The sequence below is a fragment of the Littorina saxatilis genome, unplaced genomic scaffold, assembly GCF_037325665.1.
Source record: "Littorina saxatilis isolate snail1 unplaced genomic scaffold, US_GU_Lsax_2.0 scaffold_351, whole genome shotgun sequence".
Lineage (NCBI taxonomy): Eukaryota > Metazoa > Mollusca > Gastropoda > Littorinimorpha > Littorinidae > Littorina > Littorina saxatilis.
The window spans coordinates 24,819-45,132 of record NW_027127220.1 but is presented as its reverse complement, the minus strand read 5'-3'; the positions used below and the strand labels follow the sequence as shown (position 1 = coordinate 45,132).

Here is a 20,314-nt window from a genome sequence, read left to right as displayed (position 1 = left end):
TTTATCCATGTGAGGGGCGAGCTGAGACTGTTCTTGTTTATTATGATTTGACTTTAAGCCAGTTTTGTTTGCTAACAATTTGTAAGATTTTGGTGCATGTTTGCGAGTTGTATTTGTTTTTCTCCGTCCTGTAATGTTGGTCAGCTTTCCTTTCACTGCGTGTCGTTTCTTGTCTAGTTAGCCTAGTGTGTCATACGTTTATTCTTTGTTATGGTTTTCTAACATATTTGTTTTGGTTTTCATGATAGCTTTGGTGATTTTTTCTTGATTTGCCGCCATCTTGTTTCGGCCGCCATTTTGGCATCCATCTTCGATGTTTATGTTTTTAGGACACTTTTAGGTTTAGTTTGATGTTTCGAATTCTAAGTTTAGTTTTTTCTTTTATCAGTTTCCACCGCTCCGCGCTTCTCGCTCCACACTCTACTGTTCTGCGCTCCCACTCAAGCTAGTCATATCTACTCCACATTTTAGCATCAATTCATATTCTAAACTTAGATCAGTTTTTCCGCCACGCTCCAATATAAGTTATTTAGCTCTCCATAGGTTTATGTTTAGCCTTTTATATATTAATATTACGAACTGATTCCTATGACATTGACAAGTATACCAATCCACAATAAACTTTGTTTAATTTTTCTATTCAAGTGTTTGTTTTATTTTGAGCGCGTCGGTTCTTTGTAGCAATCAAAAGACATCCTCCAGAATTTACATAAGTCATCTCAAAATCTTACAGCAACTCAAGGGCAAGCACAATCATAGTACATCATAGTCATAGTACGAGTCTATCCCTGCTCTCACTCCGCTCTCTGCACAATCATCATCACCATCATCATCATCATAGTACATCATAGTCATAGTACGAGTCTATCCCTGCTCCCACTCCGCTCTCTGCACAATCATCATCACCATCATCATCATCATAGTACATCATAGTCATAGTACGAGTCTATTCCTGCTCTCACTCCGCTCTCTGCACAATCATCATCACCATCATCATCATCATAGTACATCATAGTCATAGTACGAGTCTATTCCTGCTCTCACTCCGCTCTCTGCACAATCATCATCACCACCATCATCATCATAGTACATCATAGTACATCATAGTCATAGTACGAGTCTATTCCTGCTCTCACTCCGCTCTCTGCACAATCATCATCACCACCATCATCATCATAGTACATCATAGTACATCATAGTCATAGTACGAGTCTATTCCTGCTCTCACTCCGCTCTCTGCACAATCATCATCACCATCATCATCATCATAGTACATCATAGTCATTGTACGAGTCTATTCCTGCTCCCACTCCGCTCTCTGCACAATCATCATCACCACCATCATCATCATAGTACATCATAGTCATAGTACGAGTCTATCCCTGCTCCCACTCCGCTCTCTACACAATCATCATCACCACCATCATCATCATAGTACATCATAGTCATAGTACGAGTCTATTCCTGCTCCCACTCCGCTCTCTGCACAATCATCATCACCATCATCATAGTACATCATAGTCATAGTACGAGTCTATCCCTGCTCCCACTCCGCTCTCTGCACAATCATCATCACCATCGTCATCATAGTACATCATGGTCATAGTACGAGTCTATTCCTGCTCTCACTCCGCTCTCTGCACAATCATCATCACCATCACCATCATCATAGTACATCATAGTCATAGTACGAGTCTATCCCTGCTCCCACTCCGCTCTCTGCACAATCATCATCACCATCATCACATTTATAAAACTTGATGCATGTCTTCCAGTCCTACATATGATACAATACGCAATCATCACAATCATGTTCTTGAGTTTTGATTATTTCAGAGCTGGGACACAAGAGAATATTACAACCAACCACTGCGGATCAAGTCGCCATGACTACACAGCATTACAGAGCTTGGACACAAGAGGTTGTTATAAATATCATCCTGAGGGCTACCAACCTGTGTGGATATTAATTGGGGGGGGGGGGGGGGGGTCCTCTGTATGATGGCGAGGGCTACCAACCTGTGTGGATATTAATTGGGGGGGGGGGGGGGTCCTCTGTATGATGGCGAGGGCAACCAACCTGTGAGAATATTAATTGGGGGGGGGGGGGGGGTGGGGTCCTCTGTATGATGGCGAGGGCTACCAACCTGTGTGGATATTAATTGGGGGGGGTGGGGGGTCCTCTGTATGATGGCGAGGGCAACCAACCTGTGAGAATATTAATTGGGGGGGGGGGGGGGGGGTGGGGTCCTCTGTATGATGGCGAGGGCAACCAACCTGTGAGAATATTAATTGGGGGGGGGGGGGGGGGGAGGTCCTCTGTATGATGGCGAGGGCTACCAACCTGTGTGGATATTAATTGGGGGGGGGGGTGGGGGGTCCTCTGTATGATGGCGAGGGCAACCAACCTGTGAGAATATTAATTGGGGGGGGGGGGGGGGGGGGGGGAGGTCCTCTGTATGATGGCGAGGGCAACCAACCTGTGTGGATATTAATTGGGGGGGGGGGTGGGGGGGAGGTCCTCTGTATGATGGCGAGGGCTACCAACCTGTGTGGATATTAATTGGGGGGGGGGGGGGGGGGGGAGGTCCTCTGTATGATGGCGAGGGCAACCAACCTGTGTGGATATTAATTGGGGGGGGGGGGGGGGGGGTGGGGGGTCCTCTGTATGATGGCGAGGGCTACCAACCTGTGTGGATATTAATTGGGGGGGGGGGGGGTGGGGGGGAGGTCCTCTGTATGATGGCGAGGGCAACCAACCTGTGAGAATATTAATGGGGGGGGGGGGGGGGGGGGGGGAGGTCCTCTGTATGATGGCGAGGGCAACCAACCTGTGAGAATATTAATTGGGGGGGGGGGGGGGGGGAGGTCCTCTGTATGATGGCGAGGGCAACCAACCTGTGAGAATATTAATTGGGGGGGGGGGGGGGGGGGGGGGAGGTCCTCTGTATGATGGCGAGGGCAACCAACCTGTGTGGATATTAATTGGGGGGGGGGGGGGGGGGAGGTCCTCTGTATGATGGCGAGGGCAACCAACCTGTGAGAATATTAATTGGGGGGGGGGCGGGGGGGAGGTCCTCTGTATGATGGCGAGGGCAACCAACCTGTGAGAATATTAATTGGGGGGGGGGGGGGGGGGGGGAGGTCCTCTGTATGATGGCGAGGGCTACCAACCTGTGTGGATATTAATTGGGGGGGGGGGGGGGGTGGGGGGTCCTCTGTATGATGGCGAGGGCAACCAACCTGTGTGGATATTAATTGGGGGGGGGGGGGGGGGGGGGGAGGTCCTCTGTATGATGGCGAGGGCAACCAACCTGTGAGAATATTAATGGGGGGGGGGGGGGGGGGGGGGGGTCCTCTGTATGATGGCGAGGGCAACCAACCTGTGTGGATATTAATTGGGGGGGGGGGGGGGGGGGGGAGGTCCTCTGTATGATGGCGAGGGCAACCAACCTGTGAGAATATTAATTGGGGGGGGGGGGGGGGGGGGGGGGAGGTCCTCTGTATGATGGCGAGGGCAACCAACCTGTGTGGATATTAATTGGGGGGGGGGGGGGGGGGAGGTCCTCTGTATGATGGCGAGGGCAACCAACCTGTGTGGATATTAATTGGGGGGGGGGGGGGGGGGGGAGGTCCTCTGTATGATGGCGAGGGCAACCAACCTGTGTGGATATTAATTGGGGGGGGGTGGGGGGTTCCACTGTATCATGGCGATTAAAACCAACCTCTGCGGATCCAGTCGCCGCTGTGGACGTTGATGATGGTGCCCATGAGGTCACTGCCGCGGTGTCTCTGCTGCCACAGGTAGTCCATTGCACGCCGCGCCTTCTCCTGAACACACACAATGTTCTCACGCTATCAAACGTCTCCATAACATCAACAGTGAACCAGTTATCACACTCTCAGCTATGTTTCAAACAATACAAAAACCTAACAAACATCCCAGGATTCAGATCAAATCGGCCCAAACTCCTCTGAAGCCACAGAACAGTCTGGACAAAGACACTGCGGGTATCAAACTCCTCTAAACCCACAGAACAGTCTGGACAAAGACACTGCGGGTATCAAACTCCTCTGAACCCACAGAACAGTCTGGACAAAGACACTGCGGGTATCAAACTCCTCTAAACCCACAGAACAGTCTGGACAAAGACACTGCGGGTATCAAACTCCTCTAAACCCACAGAACAGTCTGGACAAAGACACTGCGGGTATCAAACTCCTCTAAACCCACAGAACAGTCTGGACAAAGACACTGCGGGTATCAAACTGACAATGGTAAACTATCAAGCAGCCTGTTTGTCCACACGTATATGGGTATTCCTGGCCGCCAACCTATCACCTTTGGCGTACATATGTATAGCTGACAGCCTACTATACGAGTCAAACTAACAGCTATCACCTTTGGCGTACATGGGTATAGCTGACAGCCGACTATATGAGTGAAACTAACAGCTATCACCTTTGGCGTACATGGGTATAGCTGACAGCCTACTATACGAGTCAAACTAACAGCTATCACCTTTGGCGTACATGGGTATAGCTGACAGCCTACTATATGAGTCAAACTAACAGCTATCACCTTTGGCGTACATGGGTATAGCTGACAGCCTACTATATGAGTCAAACTAACAGCTATCACCTTAACAGTGGTGGAGATAGTTACCTCGTATATGGGTATCCCCGTCAGCCTGCTGAGGGCGGCAAACTCAAGGATCATGGAGCCGGCACAGGCCGTGCAGGTGTCGCGATGAGAGCTGGAGATCTGGGGCACAATGCCGTGCTTCAGGTTGATCTGAAATCACACAGCATGTCAATCACGCAACACACTATGGAGTGATGAGATCTGGGGCAAGATGCCATGCTTCAGGTTGATTTGAAATCACACAGCGTGTCAATCACACTCGAAACATTATTTTTTGTTGAGGTCCTTCCTTCAATTCTTTACGGACAGAACCTGATCACCACTCAACACATGCTAGCTTCCCATTTCAGCAAATTTGCTGATGGGTAGTGCACTAAACCTCACACAGACAGACACATGAACACACAGACAGACAGACGCACACACAGACAGACACACGAAAACACAGACAGACACACGAATACACAGACAGACACACACACACACAGACAGACACACGAATACACAGACAGACAGACACACAGACAGACGCACACACAGACAGACACACGAATACACACACAGACAGACAGACAGACAGACAGACACACACACACACACACACAGAGGACAGAATGGCACCAAAACTAATCAACATAATGAGAGTGTGCTTTGAAATAACACAATATTTGATTAACATTAAATCTGATTAACATAATACCTGATAAACATAATACCTGATTCACATTATACCTAAATAATATCATACCTGAATACAAACAGCTTAAAATGCAACTTCTCAGTTAGAACGCTCCCACACACACACACACAAAGGGAAAGCTCACGCACGCAAGCACACAGACACACAGACACTAACCCTAGGGTACGGAATACCGGTGGACGTGTTGAAGGCGGGCAGCAAGCGATCCCCGACTTCCTTGGCCCGAGACAGCAGATCGTCGTTGTACCAACTCAGCCCCATCCCCCGGCGCTTGAAGTAGGATGCCATGACATGGCCGCCCAGCAAGCCCCTGTTTGTACACACACAGGGGAGACATACAGTGAGATCGTCATGACATGGCCGCCCAGCAAGCTACACACAGTGGAGACATACAGTGAGATCGTCATGACATGGCCACCCAGCAAGCTACACACAGTGGAGACATACAGTGAGATCGTCATGACATGGCCACCCAGCAAGCTACACACAGTGGAGACATACAGATCGTCATGACATGGCCGCCCAGCAAGCTACACACAGTGGAGACATACAGTGAGATCGTCATGACATGGCCGCCCAGCAAGCTACACACAGGGGAGACATACAGTTAGATCGTCATGACATGGCCACCCAGCAAGCTACACACAGTGGAGACATACAGATCGTCATGACATGGCCACCCAGCAAGCTACACACAGTGGAGACATACAGTGAGATCGTCATGACATGGCCACCCAGCAAGCTACACACAGTGGAGACATACAGTTAGATCGTCATGACATGGCCGCCCAGCAAGCTACACACAGGGGAGACATACAGTTAAGATCGTCATGACATGGCCGCCCAGCAAGCTACACACAGTGGAGACATACAGTTAAGATCGTCATGACATGGCCGCCCAGCAAGCTACACACAGTGGAGACATACAGTTAGATCGTCATGACATGGCCGCCCAGCAAGCTACACACAGGGGAGACATACAGTTAGATCGTCATGACATGGCCGCCCAGCAAGCTACACACAGTGGAGACATACAGTTAAGATCGTCATGACATGGCCGCCCAGCAAGCTACACACAGTGGAGACATACAGTTAGATCGTCATGACATGGCCGCCCAGCAAGCTACACACAGTGGAGACATACAGTTAGATCGTCATGACATGGCCGCCCAGCAAGCTACACACAGGGGAGACATACAGTGAGATCGTCATGACATGGCCACCCAGCAAGCTACACACAGTGGAGACATACAGTTAGATCGTCATGACATGGCCGCCCAGCAAGCTACACACAGTGGAGACATACAGTGAGATCGTCATGACATGGCCGCCCAGCAAGCTACACACAGTGGAGACATACAGTTAGATCGTCATGACATGGCCGCCCAGCAAGCTACACACAGTGGAGACATACAGTGAGATCGTCATGACATGGCCGCCCAGCAAGCTACACACAGTGGAGACATACAGTGAGATCGTCATGACATGGCCACCCAGCAAGCTACACACAGGGGAGACATACAGTTAGATCGTCATGACATGGCCGCCCAGCAAGCTACACACAGTGGAGACATACAGTGAGATCGTCATGACATGGCCACACAGCAAGCTACACACAGTGGAGACATACAGATCGTCATGACATGGCCACCCAGCAAGCTACACACAGTGGAGACATACAGTGAGATCGTCATGACATGGCCACACAGCAAGCTACACACAGTGGAGACATACAGATCGTCATGACATGGCCACACAGCAAGCTACACACAGTGGAGACATACAGATCGTCATGACATGGCCGCCCAGCAAGCTACACACAGGGGAGACATACAGTTAGATCGTCATGACATGGCCGCCCAGCAAGCAACACACAGTGGAGACATACAGTGAGATCGTCATGACATGGCCACACAGCAAGCTACACACAGTGGAGACATACAGATCGTCATGACATGGCCGCCCAGCAAGCTACACACAGGGGAGACATACAGTTAGATCGTCATGACATGGCCACACAGCAAGCTACACACAGTGGAGACATACAGATCGTCATGACATGGCCGCCCAGCAAGCAACACACAGTGGAGACATACAGTTAGATCGTCATGACATGGCCGCCCAGCAAGCTACACACAGGGGAGACATACAGTTAGATCGTCATGACATGGCCGCCCAGCAAGCAACACACAGGGGAGACATACAGTGAGATCGTCATGACATGGCCGCCCAGCAAGCTACACACAGTGGAGACATACAGTTAGATCGTCATGACATGGCCGCCCAGCAAGCTACACACAGTGGAGACATACAGTTAGATCGTCATGACATGGCCGCCCAGCAAGCAACACACAGTGGAGACATACAGTTAGATCGTCATGACATGGCCGCCCAGCAAGCTACACACAGTGGAGACATACAGTTAGATCGTCATGACATGGCCGCCCAGCAAGCTACACACAGTGGAGACATACAGTTAGATCGTCATGACATGGCCGCCCAGCAAGCAACACACAGGGGAGACATACAGTTAGATCGTCATGACATGGCCACACAGCAAGCAACACACAGGGGAGACATACAGTGAGATCGTCATGACATGGCCGCCCAGCAAGCTACACACAGTGGAGACATACAGTTAGATCGTCATGACATGGCCGCCCAGCAAGCAACACACAGGGGAGACATACAGTTAGATCGTCATGACATGGCCGCCCAGCAAGCTACACACAGGGGAGACATACAGTTAAGATCGTCATGACATGGCCGCCCAGCAAGCTACACACAGTGGAGACATACAGTTAAGATCGTCATGACATGGCCGCCCAGCAAGCTACACACAGTGGAGACATACAGTTAGATCGTCATGACATGGCCGCCCAGCAAGCAACACACAGTGGAGACATACAGTTAGATCGTCATGACATGGCCGCCCAGCAAGCAACACACAGTGGAGACATACAGTTAAGATCGTCATGACATGGCCGCCCAGCAAGCTACACACAGTGGAGACATACAGTTAGATCGTCATGACATGGCCGCCCAGCAAGCAACACACAGTGGAGACATACAGTTAGATCGTCATGACATGGCCGCCCAGCAAGCAACACACAGGGGAGACATACAGTTAGATCGTCATGACATGGCCACACAGCAAGCAACACACAGGGGAGACATACAGTTAGATCGTCATGACATGGCCGCCCAGCAAGCTACACACAGTGGAGACATACAGTTAGATCGTCATGACATGGCCGCCCAGCAAGCAACACACAGTGGAGACATACAGTTAGATCGTCATGACATGGCCGCCCAGCAAGCAACACACAGTGGAGACATACAGTTAGATCGTCATGACATGGCCGCCCAGCAAGCTACACACAGTGGAGACATACAGTTAGATCGTCATGACATGGCCGCCCAGCAAGCTACACACAGTGGAGACATACTGTTAGATCGTCATGACATGGCCGCCCAGCAAGCAACACACAGTGGAGACATACAGTTAGATCGTCATGACATGGCCGCCCAGCAAGCTACACACAGTGGAGACATACAGTTAGATCGTCATGACATGGCCGCCCAGCAAGCAACACACAGTGGAGACATACAGTTAGATCGTCATGACATGGCCGCCCAGCAAGCTACACACAGTGGAGACATACAGATCGTCATGACATGGCCGCCCAGCAAGCTACACACAGTGGAGACATACAGATCGTCATGACATGGCCACCCAGCAAGCTACACACAGTGGAGACATACAGTTAGATCGTCATGACATGGCCGCCCAGCAAGCAACACACAGGGGAGACATACAGTTAGATCGTCATGACATGGCCGCCCAGCAAGCTACACACAGGGGAGACATACAGTTAAGATCGTCATGACATGGCCGCCCAGCAAGCTACACACAGTGGAGACATACAGTTAGATCGTCATGACATGGCCACACAGCAAGCTACACACAGTGGAGACATACAGATCGTCATGACATGGCCACCCAGCAAGCTACACACAGTGGAGACATACAGTTAGATCGTCATGACATGGCCGCCCAGCAAGCTACACACAGGGGAGACATACAGTTAGATCGTCATGACATGGCCGCCCAGCAAGCTACACACAGGGGAGACATACAGTTAGATCGTCATGACATGGCCGCCCAGCAAGCTACACACAGGGGAGACATACAGTTAGATCGTCATAACATGGCCGCCCAGCAAGCTACACACAGTGGAGACATACAGTTAGATCGTCATGACATGGCCACACAGCAAGCTACACACAGTGGAGACATACAGATCGTCATGACATGGCCACCCAGCAAGCTACACACAGGGGAGACATACAGTTAGATCGTCATGACATGGCCGCCCAGCAAGCTACACACAGTGGAGACATACAGTTAGATCGTCATGACATGGCCACCCAGCAAGCTACACACAGTGGAGACATACAGATCGTCATGACATGGCCACCCAGCAAGCTACACACAGTGGAGACATACAGTTAGATCGTCATGACATGGCCACCCAGCAAGCTACACACAGTGGAGACATACAGATCGTCATGACATGGCCGCCCAGCAAGCTACACACAGTGGAGACATACAGTGAGATCGTCATGACATGGCCGCCCAGCAAGCTACACACAGGGGAGACATACAGTTAAGATCGTCATGACATGGCCGCCCAGCAAGCTACACACAGTGGAGACATACAGTTAAGATCGTCATGACATGGCCGCCCAGCAAGCTACACACAGTGGAGACATACAGTTAGATCGTCATGACATGGCCGCCCAGCAAGCTACACACAGTGGAGACATACAGTTAGATCGTCATGACATGGCCGCCCAGCAAGCTACACACAGTGGAGACATACAGTTAGATCGTCATGACATGGCCGCCCAGCAAGCAACACACAGGGGAGACATACAGTTAGATCGTCATGACATGGCCGCCCAGCAAGCTACACACAGTGGAGACATACAGTTAGATCGTCATGACATGGCCACACAGCAAGCAACACACAGGGGAGACATACAGTTAGATCGTCATGACATGGCCGCCCAGCAAGCAACACACAGGGGAGACATACAGTTAGATCGTCATGACATGGCCGCCCAGCAAGCTACACACAGTGGAGACATACAGTTAGATCGTCATGACATGGCCGCCCAGCAAGCTACACACAGTGGAGACATACAGATCGTCATGACATGGCCGCCCAGCAAGCAACACACAGGGGAGACATACAGTTAGATCGTCATGACATGGCCGCCCAGCAAGCTACACACAGTGGAGACATACAGTTAGATCGTCATGACATGGCCGCCCAGCAAGCTACACACAGGGGAGACATACAGTTAAGATCGTCATGACATGGCCGCCCAGCAAGCTACACACAGTGGAGACATACAGTTAAGATCGTCATGACATGGCCGCCCAGCAAGCTACACACAGTGGAGACATACAGTTAGATCGTCATGACATGGCCGCCCAGCAAGCAACACACAGTGGAGACATACAGTTAGATCGTCATGACATGGCCGCCCAGCAAGCTACACACAGTGGAGACATACAGATCGTCATGACATGGCCGCCCAGCAAGCTACACACAGTGGAGACATACAGATCGTCATGACATGGCCACCCAGCAAGCTACACACAGTGGAGACATACAGTTAGATCGTCATGACATGGCCGCCCAGCAAGCAACACACAGGGGAGACATACAGTTAGATCGTCATGACATGGCCGCCCAGCAAGCTACACACAGGGGAGACATACAGTTAAGATCGTCATGACATGGCCACCCAGCAAGCTACACACAGTGGAGACATACAGTTAGATCGTCATGACATGGCCACACAGCAAGCTACACACAGTGGAGACATACAGATCGTCATGACATGGCCACCCAGCAAGCTACACACAGTGGAGACATACAGTTAGATCGTCATGACATGGCCGCCCAGCAAGCTACACACAGGGGAGACATACAGTTAGATCGTCATGACATGGCCGCCCAGCAAGCTACACACAGGGGAGACATACAGTTAGATCGTCATGACATGGCCGCCCAGCAAGCTACACACAGGGGAGACATACAGTTAGATCGTCATAACATGGCCGCCCAGCAAGCTACACACAGTGGAGACATACAGTTAGATCGTCATGACATGGCCACACAGCAAGCTACACACAGTGGAGACATACAGATCGTCATGACATGGCCACCCAGCAAGCTACACACAGGGGAGACATACAGTTAGATCGTCATGACATGGCCGCCCAGCAAGCTACACACAGTGGAGACATACAGTTAGATCGTCATGACATGGCCACCCAGCAAGCTACACACAGTGGAGACATACAGATCGTCATGACATGGCCACCCAGCAAGCTACACACAGTGGAGACATACAGTTAGATCGTCATGACATGGCCACACAGCAAGCTACACACAGTGGAGACATACAGATCGTCATGACATGGCCGCCCAGCAAGCTACACACAGTGGAGACATACAGTGAGATCGTCATGACATGGCCGCCCAGCAAGCTACACACAGGGGAGACATACAGTTAAGATCGTCATGACATGGCCGCCCAGCAAGCTACACACAGTGGAGACATACAGTTAAGATCGTCATGACATGGCCGCCCAGCAAGCTACACACAGTGGAGACATACAGTTAGATCGTCATGACATGGCCGCCCAGCAAGCTACACACAGTGGAGACATACAGTTAGATCGTCATGACATGGCCGCCCAGCAAGCTACACACAGTGGAGACATACAGTTAAGATCGTCATGACATGGCCGCCCAGCAAGCTACACACAGTGGAGACATACAGTTAGATCGTCATGACATGGCCGCCCAGCAAGCTACACACAGTGGAGACATACAGTTAGATCGTCATGACATGGCCGCCCAGCAAGCAACACACAGTGGAGACATACAGTTAGATCGTCATGACATGGCCGCCCAGCAAGCTACACACAGGGGAGACATACAGTTAAGATCGTCATGACATGGCCGCCCAGCAAGCTACACACAGTGGAGACATACAGTTAGATCGTCATGACATGGCCACACAGCAAGCTACACACAGTGGAGACATACAGATCGTCATGACATGGCCACCCAGCAAGCTACACACAGTGGAGACATACAGTTAGATCGTCATGACATGGCCGCCCAGCAAGCTACACACAGGGGAGACATACAGTTAGATCGTCATGACATGGCCGCCCAGCAAGCTACACACAGGGGAGACATACAGTTAGATCGTCATGACATGGCCGCCCAGCAAGCTACACACAGGGGAGACATACAGTTAGATCGTCATAACATGGCCGCCCAGCAAGCTACACACAGTGGAGACATACAGTTAGATCGTCATGACATGGCCACACAGCAAGCTACACACAGTGGAGACATACAGATCGTCATGACATGGCCACCCAGCAAGCTACACACAGTGGAGACATACAGTTAGATCGTCATGACATGGCCGCCCAGCAAGCTACACACAGTGGAGACATACAGTTAGATCGTCATGACATGGCCGCCCAGCAAGCAACACACAGTGGAGACATACAGTTAGATCGTCATGACATGGCCACCCAGCAAGCTACACACAGTGGAGACATACAGTTAGATCGTCATGACATGGCCGCCCAGCAAGCAACACACAGTGGAGACATACAGTTAGATCGTCATGACATGGCCGCCCAGCAAGCTACACACAGTGGAGACATACAGTTAGATCGTCATGACATGGCCGCCCAGCAAGCTACACACAGGGGAGACATACAGATCGTCATGACATGGCCGCCCAGCAAGCAACACACAGTGGAGACATACAGTTAGATCGTCATGACATGGCCACCCAGCAAGCTACACACAGTGGAGACATACAGTTAGATCGTCATGACATGGCCACCCAGCAAGCTACACACAGGGGAGACATACAGTGAGATCGTCATGACATGGCCGCCCAGCAAGCAACACACAGTGGAGACATACAGTTAGATCGTCATGACATGGCCGCCCAGCAAGCAACACACAGTGGAGACATACAGTTAGATCGTCATGACATGGCCACACAGCAAGCTACACACAGTGGAGACATACAGATCGTCATGACATGGCCGCCCAGCAAGCTACACACAGTGGAGACATACAGTTAGATCGTCATGACATGGCCGCCCAGCAAGCAACACACAGTGGAGACATACAGTTAGATCGTCATGACATGGCCGCCCAGCAAGCAACACACAGTGGAGACATACAGTTAGATCGTCATGACATGGCCACCCAGCAAGCTACACACAGTGGAGACATACAGTTAGATCGTCATGACATGGCCGCCCAGCAAGCAACACACAGTGGAGACATACAGTTAGATCGTCATGACATGGCCACCCAGCAAGCTACACACAGTGGAGACATACAGTTAGATCGTCATGACATGGCCGCCCAGCAAGCAACACACAGTGGAGACATACAGTTAGATCGTCATGACATGGCCGCCCAGCAAGCTACACACAGTGGAGACATACAGTTAGATCGTCATGACATGGCCGCCCAGCAAGCTACACACAGTGGAGACATACAGTTAGATCGTCATGACATGGCCGCCCAGCAAGCAACACACAGGGGAGACATACAGTTAGATCGTCATGACATGGCCGCCCAGCAAGCTACACACAGGGGAGACATACAGTTAAGATCGTCATGACATGGCCGCCCAGCAAGCTACACACAGGGGAGACATACAGTTAGATCGTCATGACATGGCCGCCCAGCAAGCTACACACAGTGGAGACATACAGTTAGATCGTCATGACATGGCCACCCAGCAAGCTACACACAGTGGAGACATACAGTTAGATCGTCATGACATGGCCGCCCAGCAAGCTACACACAGTGGAGACATACAGTTAGATCGTCATGACATGGCCGCCCAGCAAGCTACACACAGGGGAGACATACAGATCGTCATGACATGGCCGCCCAGCAAGCTACACACAGTGGAGACATACAGTTAGATCGTCATGACATGGCCGCCCAGCAAGCTACACACAGTGGAGACATACAGTTAGATCGTCATGACATGGCCGCCCAGCAAGCTACACACAGGGGAGACATACAGTTAGATCGTCATGACATGGCCGCCCAGCAAGCTAACACACAGGGGAGACATACAGTTAGATCGTCATGACATGGCCGCCCAGCAAGCTACACACAGGGGAGACATACAGTTAAGATCGTCATGACATGGCCGCCCAGCAAGCTACACACAGTGGAGACATACAGTTAGATCGTCATGACATGGCCACACAGCAAGCTACACACAGTGGAGACATACAGATCGTCATGACATGGCCACCCAGCAAGCTACACACAGTGGAGACATACAGTTAGATCGTCATGACATGGCCGCCCAGCAAGCTACACACAGGGGAGACATACAGTTAGATCGTCATGACATGGCCGCCCAGCAAGCTACACACAGGGGAGACATACAGTTAGATCGTCATGACATGGCCGCCCAGCAAGCTACACACAGGGGAGACATACAGTTAGATCGTCATAACATGGCCGCCCAGCAAGCTACACACAGTGGAGACATACAGTTAGATCGTCATGACATGGCCACACAGCAAGCTACACACAGTGGAGACATACAGATCGTCATGACATGGCCACCCAGCAAGCTACACACAGGGGAGACATACAGTTAGATCGTCATGACATGGCCGCCCAGCATGCTACACACAGTGGAGACATACAGTTAGATCGTCATGACATGGCCACCCAGCAAGCTACACACAGTGGAGACATACAGATCGTCATGACATGGCCACCCAGCAAGCTACACACAGTGGAGACATACAGTTAGATCGTCATGACATGGCCACCCAGCAAGCTACACACAGTGGAGACATACAGATCGTCATGACATGGCCGCCCAGCAAGCTACACACAGTGGAGACATACAGTGAGATCGTCATGACATGGCCGCCCAGCAAGCTACACACAGGGGAGACATACAGTTAAGATCGTCATGACATGGCCGCCCAGCAAGCTACACACAGTGGAGACATACAGTTAAGATCGTCATGACATGGCCGCCCAGCAAGCTACACACAGTGGAGACATACAGTTAGATCGTCATGACATGGCCGCCCAGCAAGCTACACACAGTGGAGACATACAGTTAGATCGTCATGACATGGCCTCCCAGCAAGCTACACACAGTGGAGACATACAGTTAAGATCGTCATGACATGGCCGCCCAGCAAGCTACACACAGTGGAGACATACAGTTAGATCGTCATGACATGGCCGCCCAGCAAGCTACACACAGTGGAGACATACAGTTAGATCGTCATGACATGGCCGCCCAGCAAGCTACACACAGTGGAGACATACAGTTAGATCGTCATGACATGGCCGCCCAGCAAGCTACACACAGGGGAGACATACAGTTAGATCGTCATGACATGGCCGCCCAGCAAGCTACACACAGGGGAGACATACAGTTAAGATCGTCATGACATGGCCGCCCAGCAAGCTACACACAGTGGAGACATACAGTTAGATCGTCATGACATGGCCACCCAGCAAGCTACACACAGTGGAGACATACAGTTAGATCGTCATGACATGGCCGCCCAGCAAGCTACACACAGGGGAGACATACAGTTAGATCGTCATGACATGGCCGCCCAGCAAGCTACACACAGGGGAGACATACAGTTAGATCGTCATGACATGGCCGCCCAGCAAGCTACACACAGGGGAGACATACAGTTAGATCGTCATGAACATGGCCGCCCAGCAAGCTACACACAGTGGAGACATACAGTTAGATCGTCATGACATGGCCACACAGCAAGCTACACACAGTGGAGACATACAGATCGTCATGACATGGCCACCCAGCAAGCTACACACAGGGGAGACATACAGTTAGATCGTCATGACATGGCCGCCCAGCAAGCTACACACAGTGGAGACATACAGTTAGATCGTCATGACATGGCCACCCAGCAAGCCACACACAGTGGAGACATACAGATCGTCATGACATGGCCACCCAGCAAGCTACACACAGGGGAGACATACAGTTAGATCGTCATGACATGGCCGCCCAGCAAGCTACACACAGTGGAGACATACAGTTAGATCGTCATGACATGGCCGCCCAGCAAGCTACACACAGGGGAGACATACAGTTAGATCGTCATGACATGGCCACACAGCAAGCTACACACAGGGGAGACATACAGATCGTCATGACATGGCCACCCAGCAAGCTACACACAGTGGAGACATACAGTTAGATCGTCATGACATGGCCGCGCAGCAAGCTACACACAGGGGAGACATACAGTTAGATCGTCATGACATGGCCGCCCAGCAAGCTACACACAGTGGAGACATACAGTTAGATTGTCATGACATGGCCGCCCAGCAAGCTACACACAGGGGAGACATACAGTTAGATCGTCATGACATGGCCGCCCAGCAAGCTACACACAGTGGAGACATACAGTTAGATCGTCATGACATGGCCGCCCAGCAAGCTACACACAGTGGAGACATAGCAGTTAGATCGTCATGACATGGCCGCCCAGCAAGCTACACACAGTGGAGACATACAGTTATATCGTCATGACATGGCCGCCCAGCAAGCTACACACAGTGGAGACATACAGTTAGATCGTCATGACATGGCCGCCCAGCAAGCTACACACAGTGGAGACATACAGTTAGATCGTCATGACATGGCCGCCCAGCAAGCTACACACAGTGGAGACATACAGTTAGATCGTCATGACATGGCCGCCCAGCAAGCTACACACAGGGGAGACATACAGTTAGATCGTCATGACATGGCCGCCCAGCAAGCTACACACAGTGGAGACATACAGTTAGATCGTCATGACATGGCCGCCCAGCAAGCTACACACAGTGGAGACATACAGTTAGATCGTCATGACATGGCCACCCAGCAAGCTACACACAGTGGAGACATACAGTGAGATCGTCATGACATGGCCGCCCAGCAAGCTACACACAGTGGAGACATACAGTTAGATCGTCATGACATGGCCACCCAGCAAGCTACACACAGTGGAGACATACAGATCGTCATGACATGGCCACCCAGCAAGCTACACACAGTGGAGACATACAGATCGTCATTACATGGCCACCCAGCAAGCTACACACAGGGGAGACATACAGTGAGTTCGTCATGACATGGCCACCCAGCAAGCTACACACAGGGGAGACATACAGTTAGATCGTCATGACATGGCCGCCCAGCAAGCTACACACAGTGGAGACATACAGATCGTCATGACATGGCCGCCCAGCAAGCTACACACAGTGGAGACATACAGTGAGATCGTCATGACATGGCCGCCCAGCAAGCTACACACAGGGGAGACATACAGTTAGATCGTCATGACATGGCCGCCCAGCAAGCTACACACAGGGGAGACATACAGTTAGATCGTCATGACATGGCCGCCCAGCAAGCTACACACAGGGGAGACATACAGTGAGATCGTCATGACATGGCCGCCCAGCAAGCTACACACAGTGGAGACATACAGTTAGATCGTCATGACATGGCCGCCCAGCAAGCTACACTCAGTGGAGACATACAGTTAGATCGTCATGACATGGCCGCCCAGCAAGCTACACACAGGGGAGACATACAGTGAGATCGTCATGACATGGCCACCCAGCAAGCCCCTGTTTGTACACACACACAGGGGAGACATACAGTTAGATCGTCATTGTACCAACTCAGCCCGACCCCCCCCCCCAAAACTTAACAGCTGCTCTAGTCTAAATACAGCATAGATAAACACACACACACACACACACACACACACACACACACACACACACACACACACATACTGTAGCGTACCCCAGAATCCTGATGTTGGTCTCAAAGACGGACACGATGACGTCACAGTCGAAGCGAGCGTCCCTGATGATGTTCCTCACGGCCTCCTCAAAGCCCTCCACGTCACCCAGCACCTGAAACATCACCGCAATACATTAATCATGTCACCACAATACATCAATCACCCACTGACATCTTTATTGTAAACACCTCAATCAGAACCCCTTGTACACTGGAACCCGCCTTGTAAGATGTACACTGGAACCCGCCTTGTAAGATGTACACTGGAACCCGCCTTGTAAGATGTACACTGGAACCCGCCTTGTAAGATCTACACTGGAACCCGCCTTGTAAGATGTACACTGGAACCCGCCTTGTAAGATGTACACTGGAACCCGCCTTGTAAGATGTACACTGGAACCCGCCTTGTAAGATGTACACTGGAACCCCCCTTGTAAGATGTACACTGGAACCCGCCTTGTAAGATGTACACTGGAACCCCCCTTGTAAGATGTACACTGGAACCCGCCTTGTAAGATCTACACTGGAACCCCCCTTGTAAGATGTACACTGCAACCCGCCTTGTAAGATGTACACTGGAACCCGCCTTGTAAGATCTACACTGCAACCCGCCTTGTAAGATCTACACTGCAACCCGCCTTGTAAGATGTACACTGGAACCCGCCTTGTAAGATGTACACTGGAACCCGCCTTGTAAGATCTACACTGGAACCCGCCTTGTAAGATGTACACTGCAACCCCCCTTGTAAGATCTACACTGGAACCCGCCTTGTAAGATGTACACTGGAACCCGCGGTAAGATCTACACTGGAACCCGCCTTGTAAGATCTACACTGGAACCCGCCTTGTAAGATGTACACTGCAACCCCCCTTGTAAGATGTACACTGGAACCCGCCTTGTAAGATCTACACTGGAACCCGCCTTGTAAGATGTACACTGGAACCCGCCTTGTAAGATCTACACTGCAACCCGCCTTGTAAGATCTACACTGCAACCCGCCTTGTAAGATCTACACTGGAACCCGCCTTGTAAGATGTACACTGGAACCCGCCTTGTAAGATCTACACTGGAACCCGCCTTGTAAGATCTACACTGCAACCCGCCTTGTAAGATCTACACTGGAACCCGCCTTGTAAGATCTACACTGGAACCCGCCTTGTAAGATCTACACTGGAACCCGCCTTGTAAGATGTACACTGGAACCCGCTTTGTAAGATGTACACTGCAACCCGCCTTGTAAGATCTACACTGCAACCCGCCTTGTATGATCTACACTGCAACCCGCCTTGTAAGATGTACACTGGAACCCGCCTTGTAAGATCTACACTGCAACCCGCCTTGTAAGATCTACACTGCAACCCGCCTTGTAAGATCTACACTGGAACCCGCCTTGTAAGATGTACACTGGAACCCGCCTTGTAAGATGTACACTGGAACCCGCCTTGTAAGATGTACACTGGAACCCGCCTTGTAAGATCTACACTGCAACCCGCCTTGTAAGATGTACACTGGAACCCGCCTTGTAAGATGTACACTGGAACCCGCCTTGTAAGATGTACACTGTAACCCGCCTTGTAAGATGTACACTGCAACCCGCCTTGTAAGATGTACACTGTAACCCGCCTTGTAAGATGTACACTGCAACCCGCCTTGTAAGATGTACACTGTAACCCGCCTTGTAAGATGTACACTGGAACCCGCCTTGTAAGATGTACACTGGAACCCGCCTTGTAAGATCTACACTGGAACCCGCCTTGTAAGATGTACACTGGAACCCGCCTTGTAAGATCTACACTGGAACCCGCCTTGTAAGATCTACACTGCAACCCGCCTTGTAAGATGTACACTGGAACCCGCCTTGTAAGATCTACACTGGAACCCGCCTTGTAAGATGTACACTGGAACCCGCCTTGTAAGATCTACACAAATCTGAGAAAATCAGGTCTAACATTTTAAATATGGAATGAGTCTTAAAATGGTGGAACAGTGACCCCCCCCC

The 20,314-nt window shown here is 51.0% G+C and overlaps 1 protein-coding gene across 1 annotated transcript in view; it reads right to left on the bottom strand.

The window, feature by feature from the left end:
• LOC138955686 (ER degradation-enhancing alpha-mannosidase-like protein 3) overlaps positions 1-20,314 on the bottom strand; it is an 85,248-nt gene that overhangs the window by 52,391 nt on the left and 12,543 nt on the right. Inside the window, exons 5-8 of the mRNA XM_070327240.1 lie at positions 18,315-18,427; positions 5,502-5,655; positions 4,667-4,795; positions 3,726-3,831 (exon numbers count right to left, since the gene is read on the bottom strand). Of these exons, the coding sequence (XP_070183341.1) occupies positions 3,726-3,831; positions 4,667-4,795; positions 5,502-5,655; positions 18,315-18,427 (502 nt within the window). The remainder of the gene's footprint in view (positions 1-3,725; positions 3,832-4,666; positions 4,796-5,501; positions 5,656-18,314; positions 18,428-20,314) is intronic.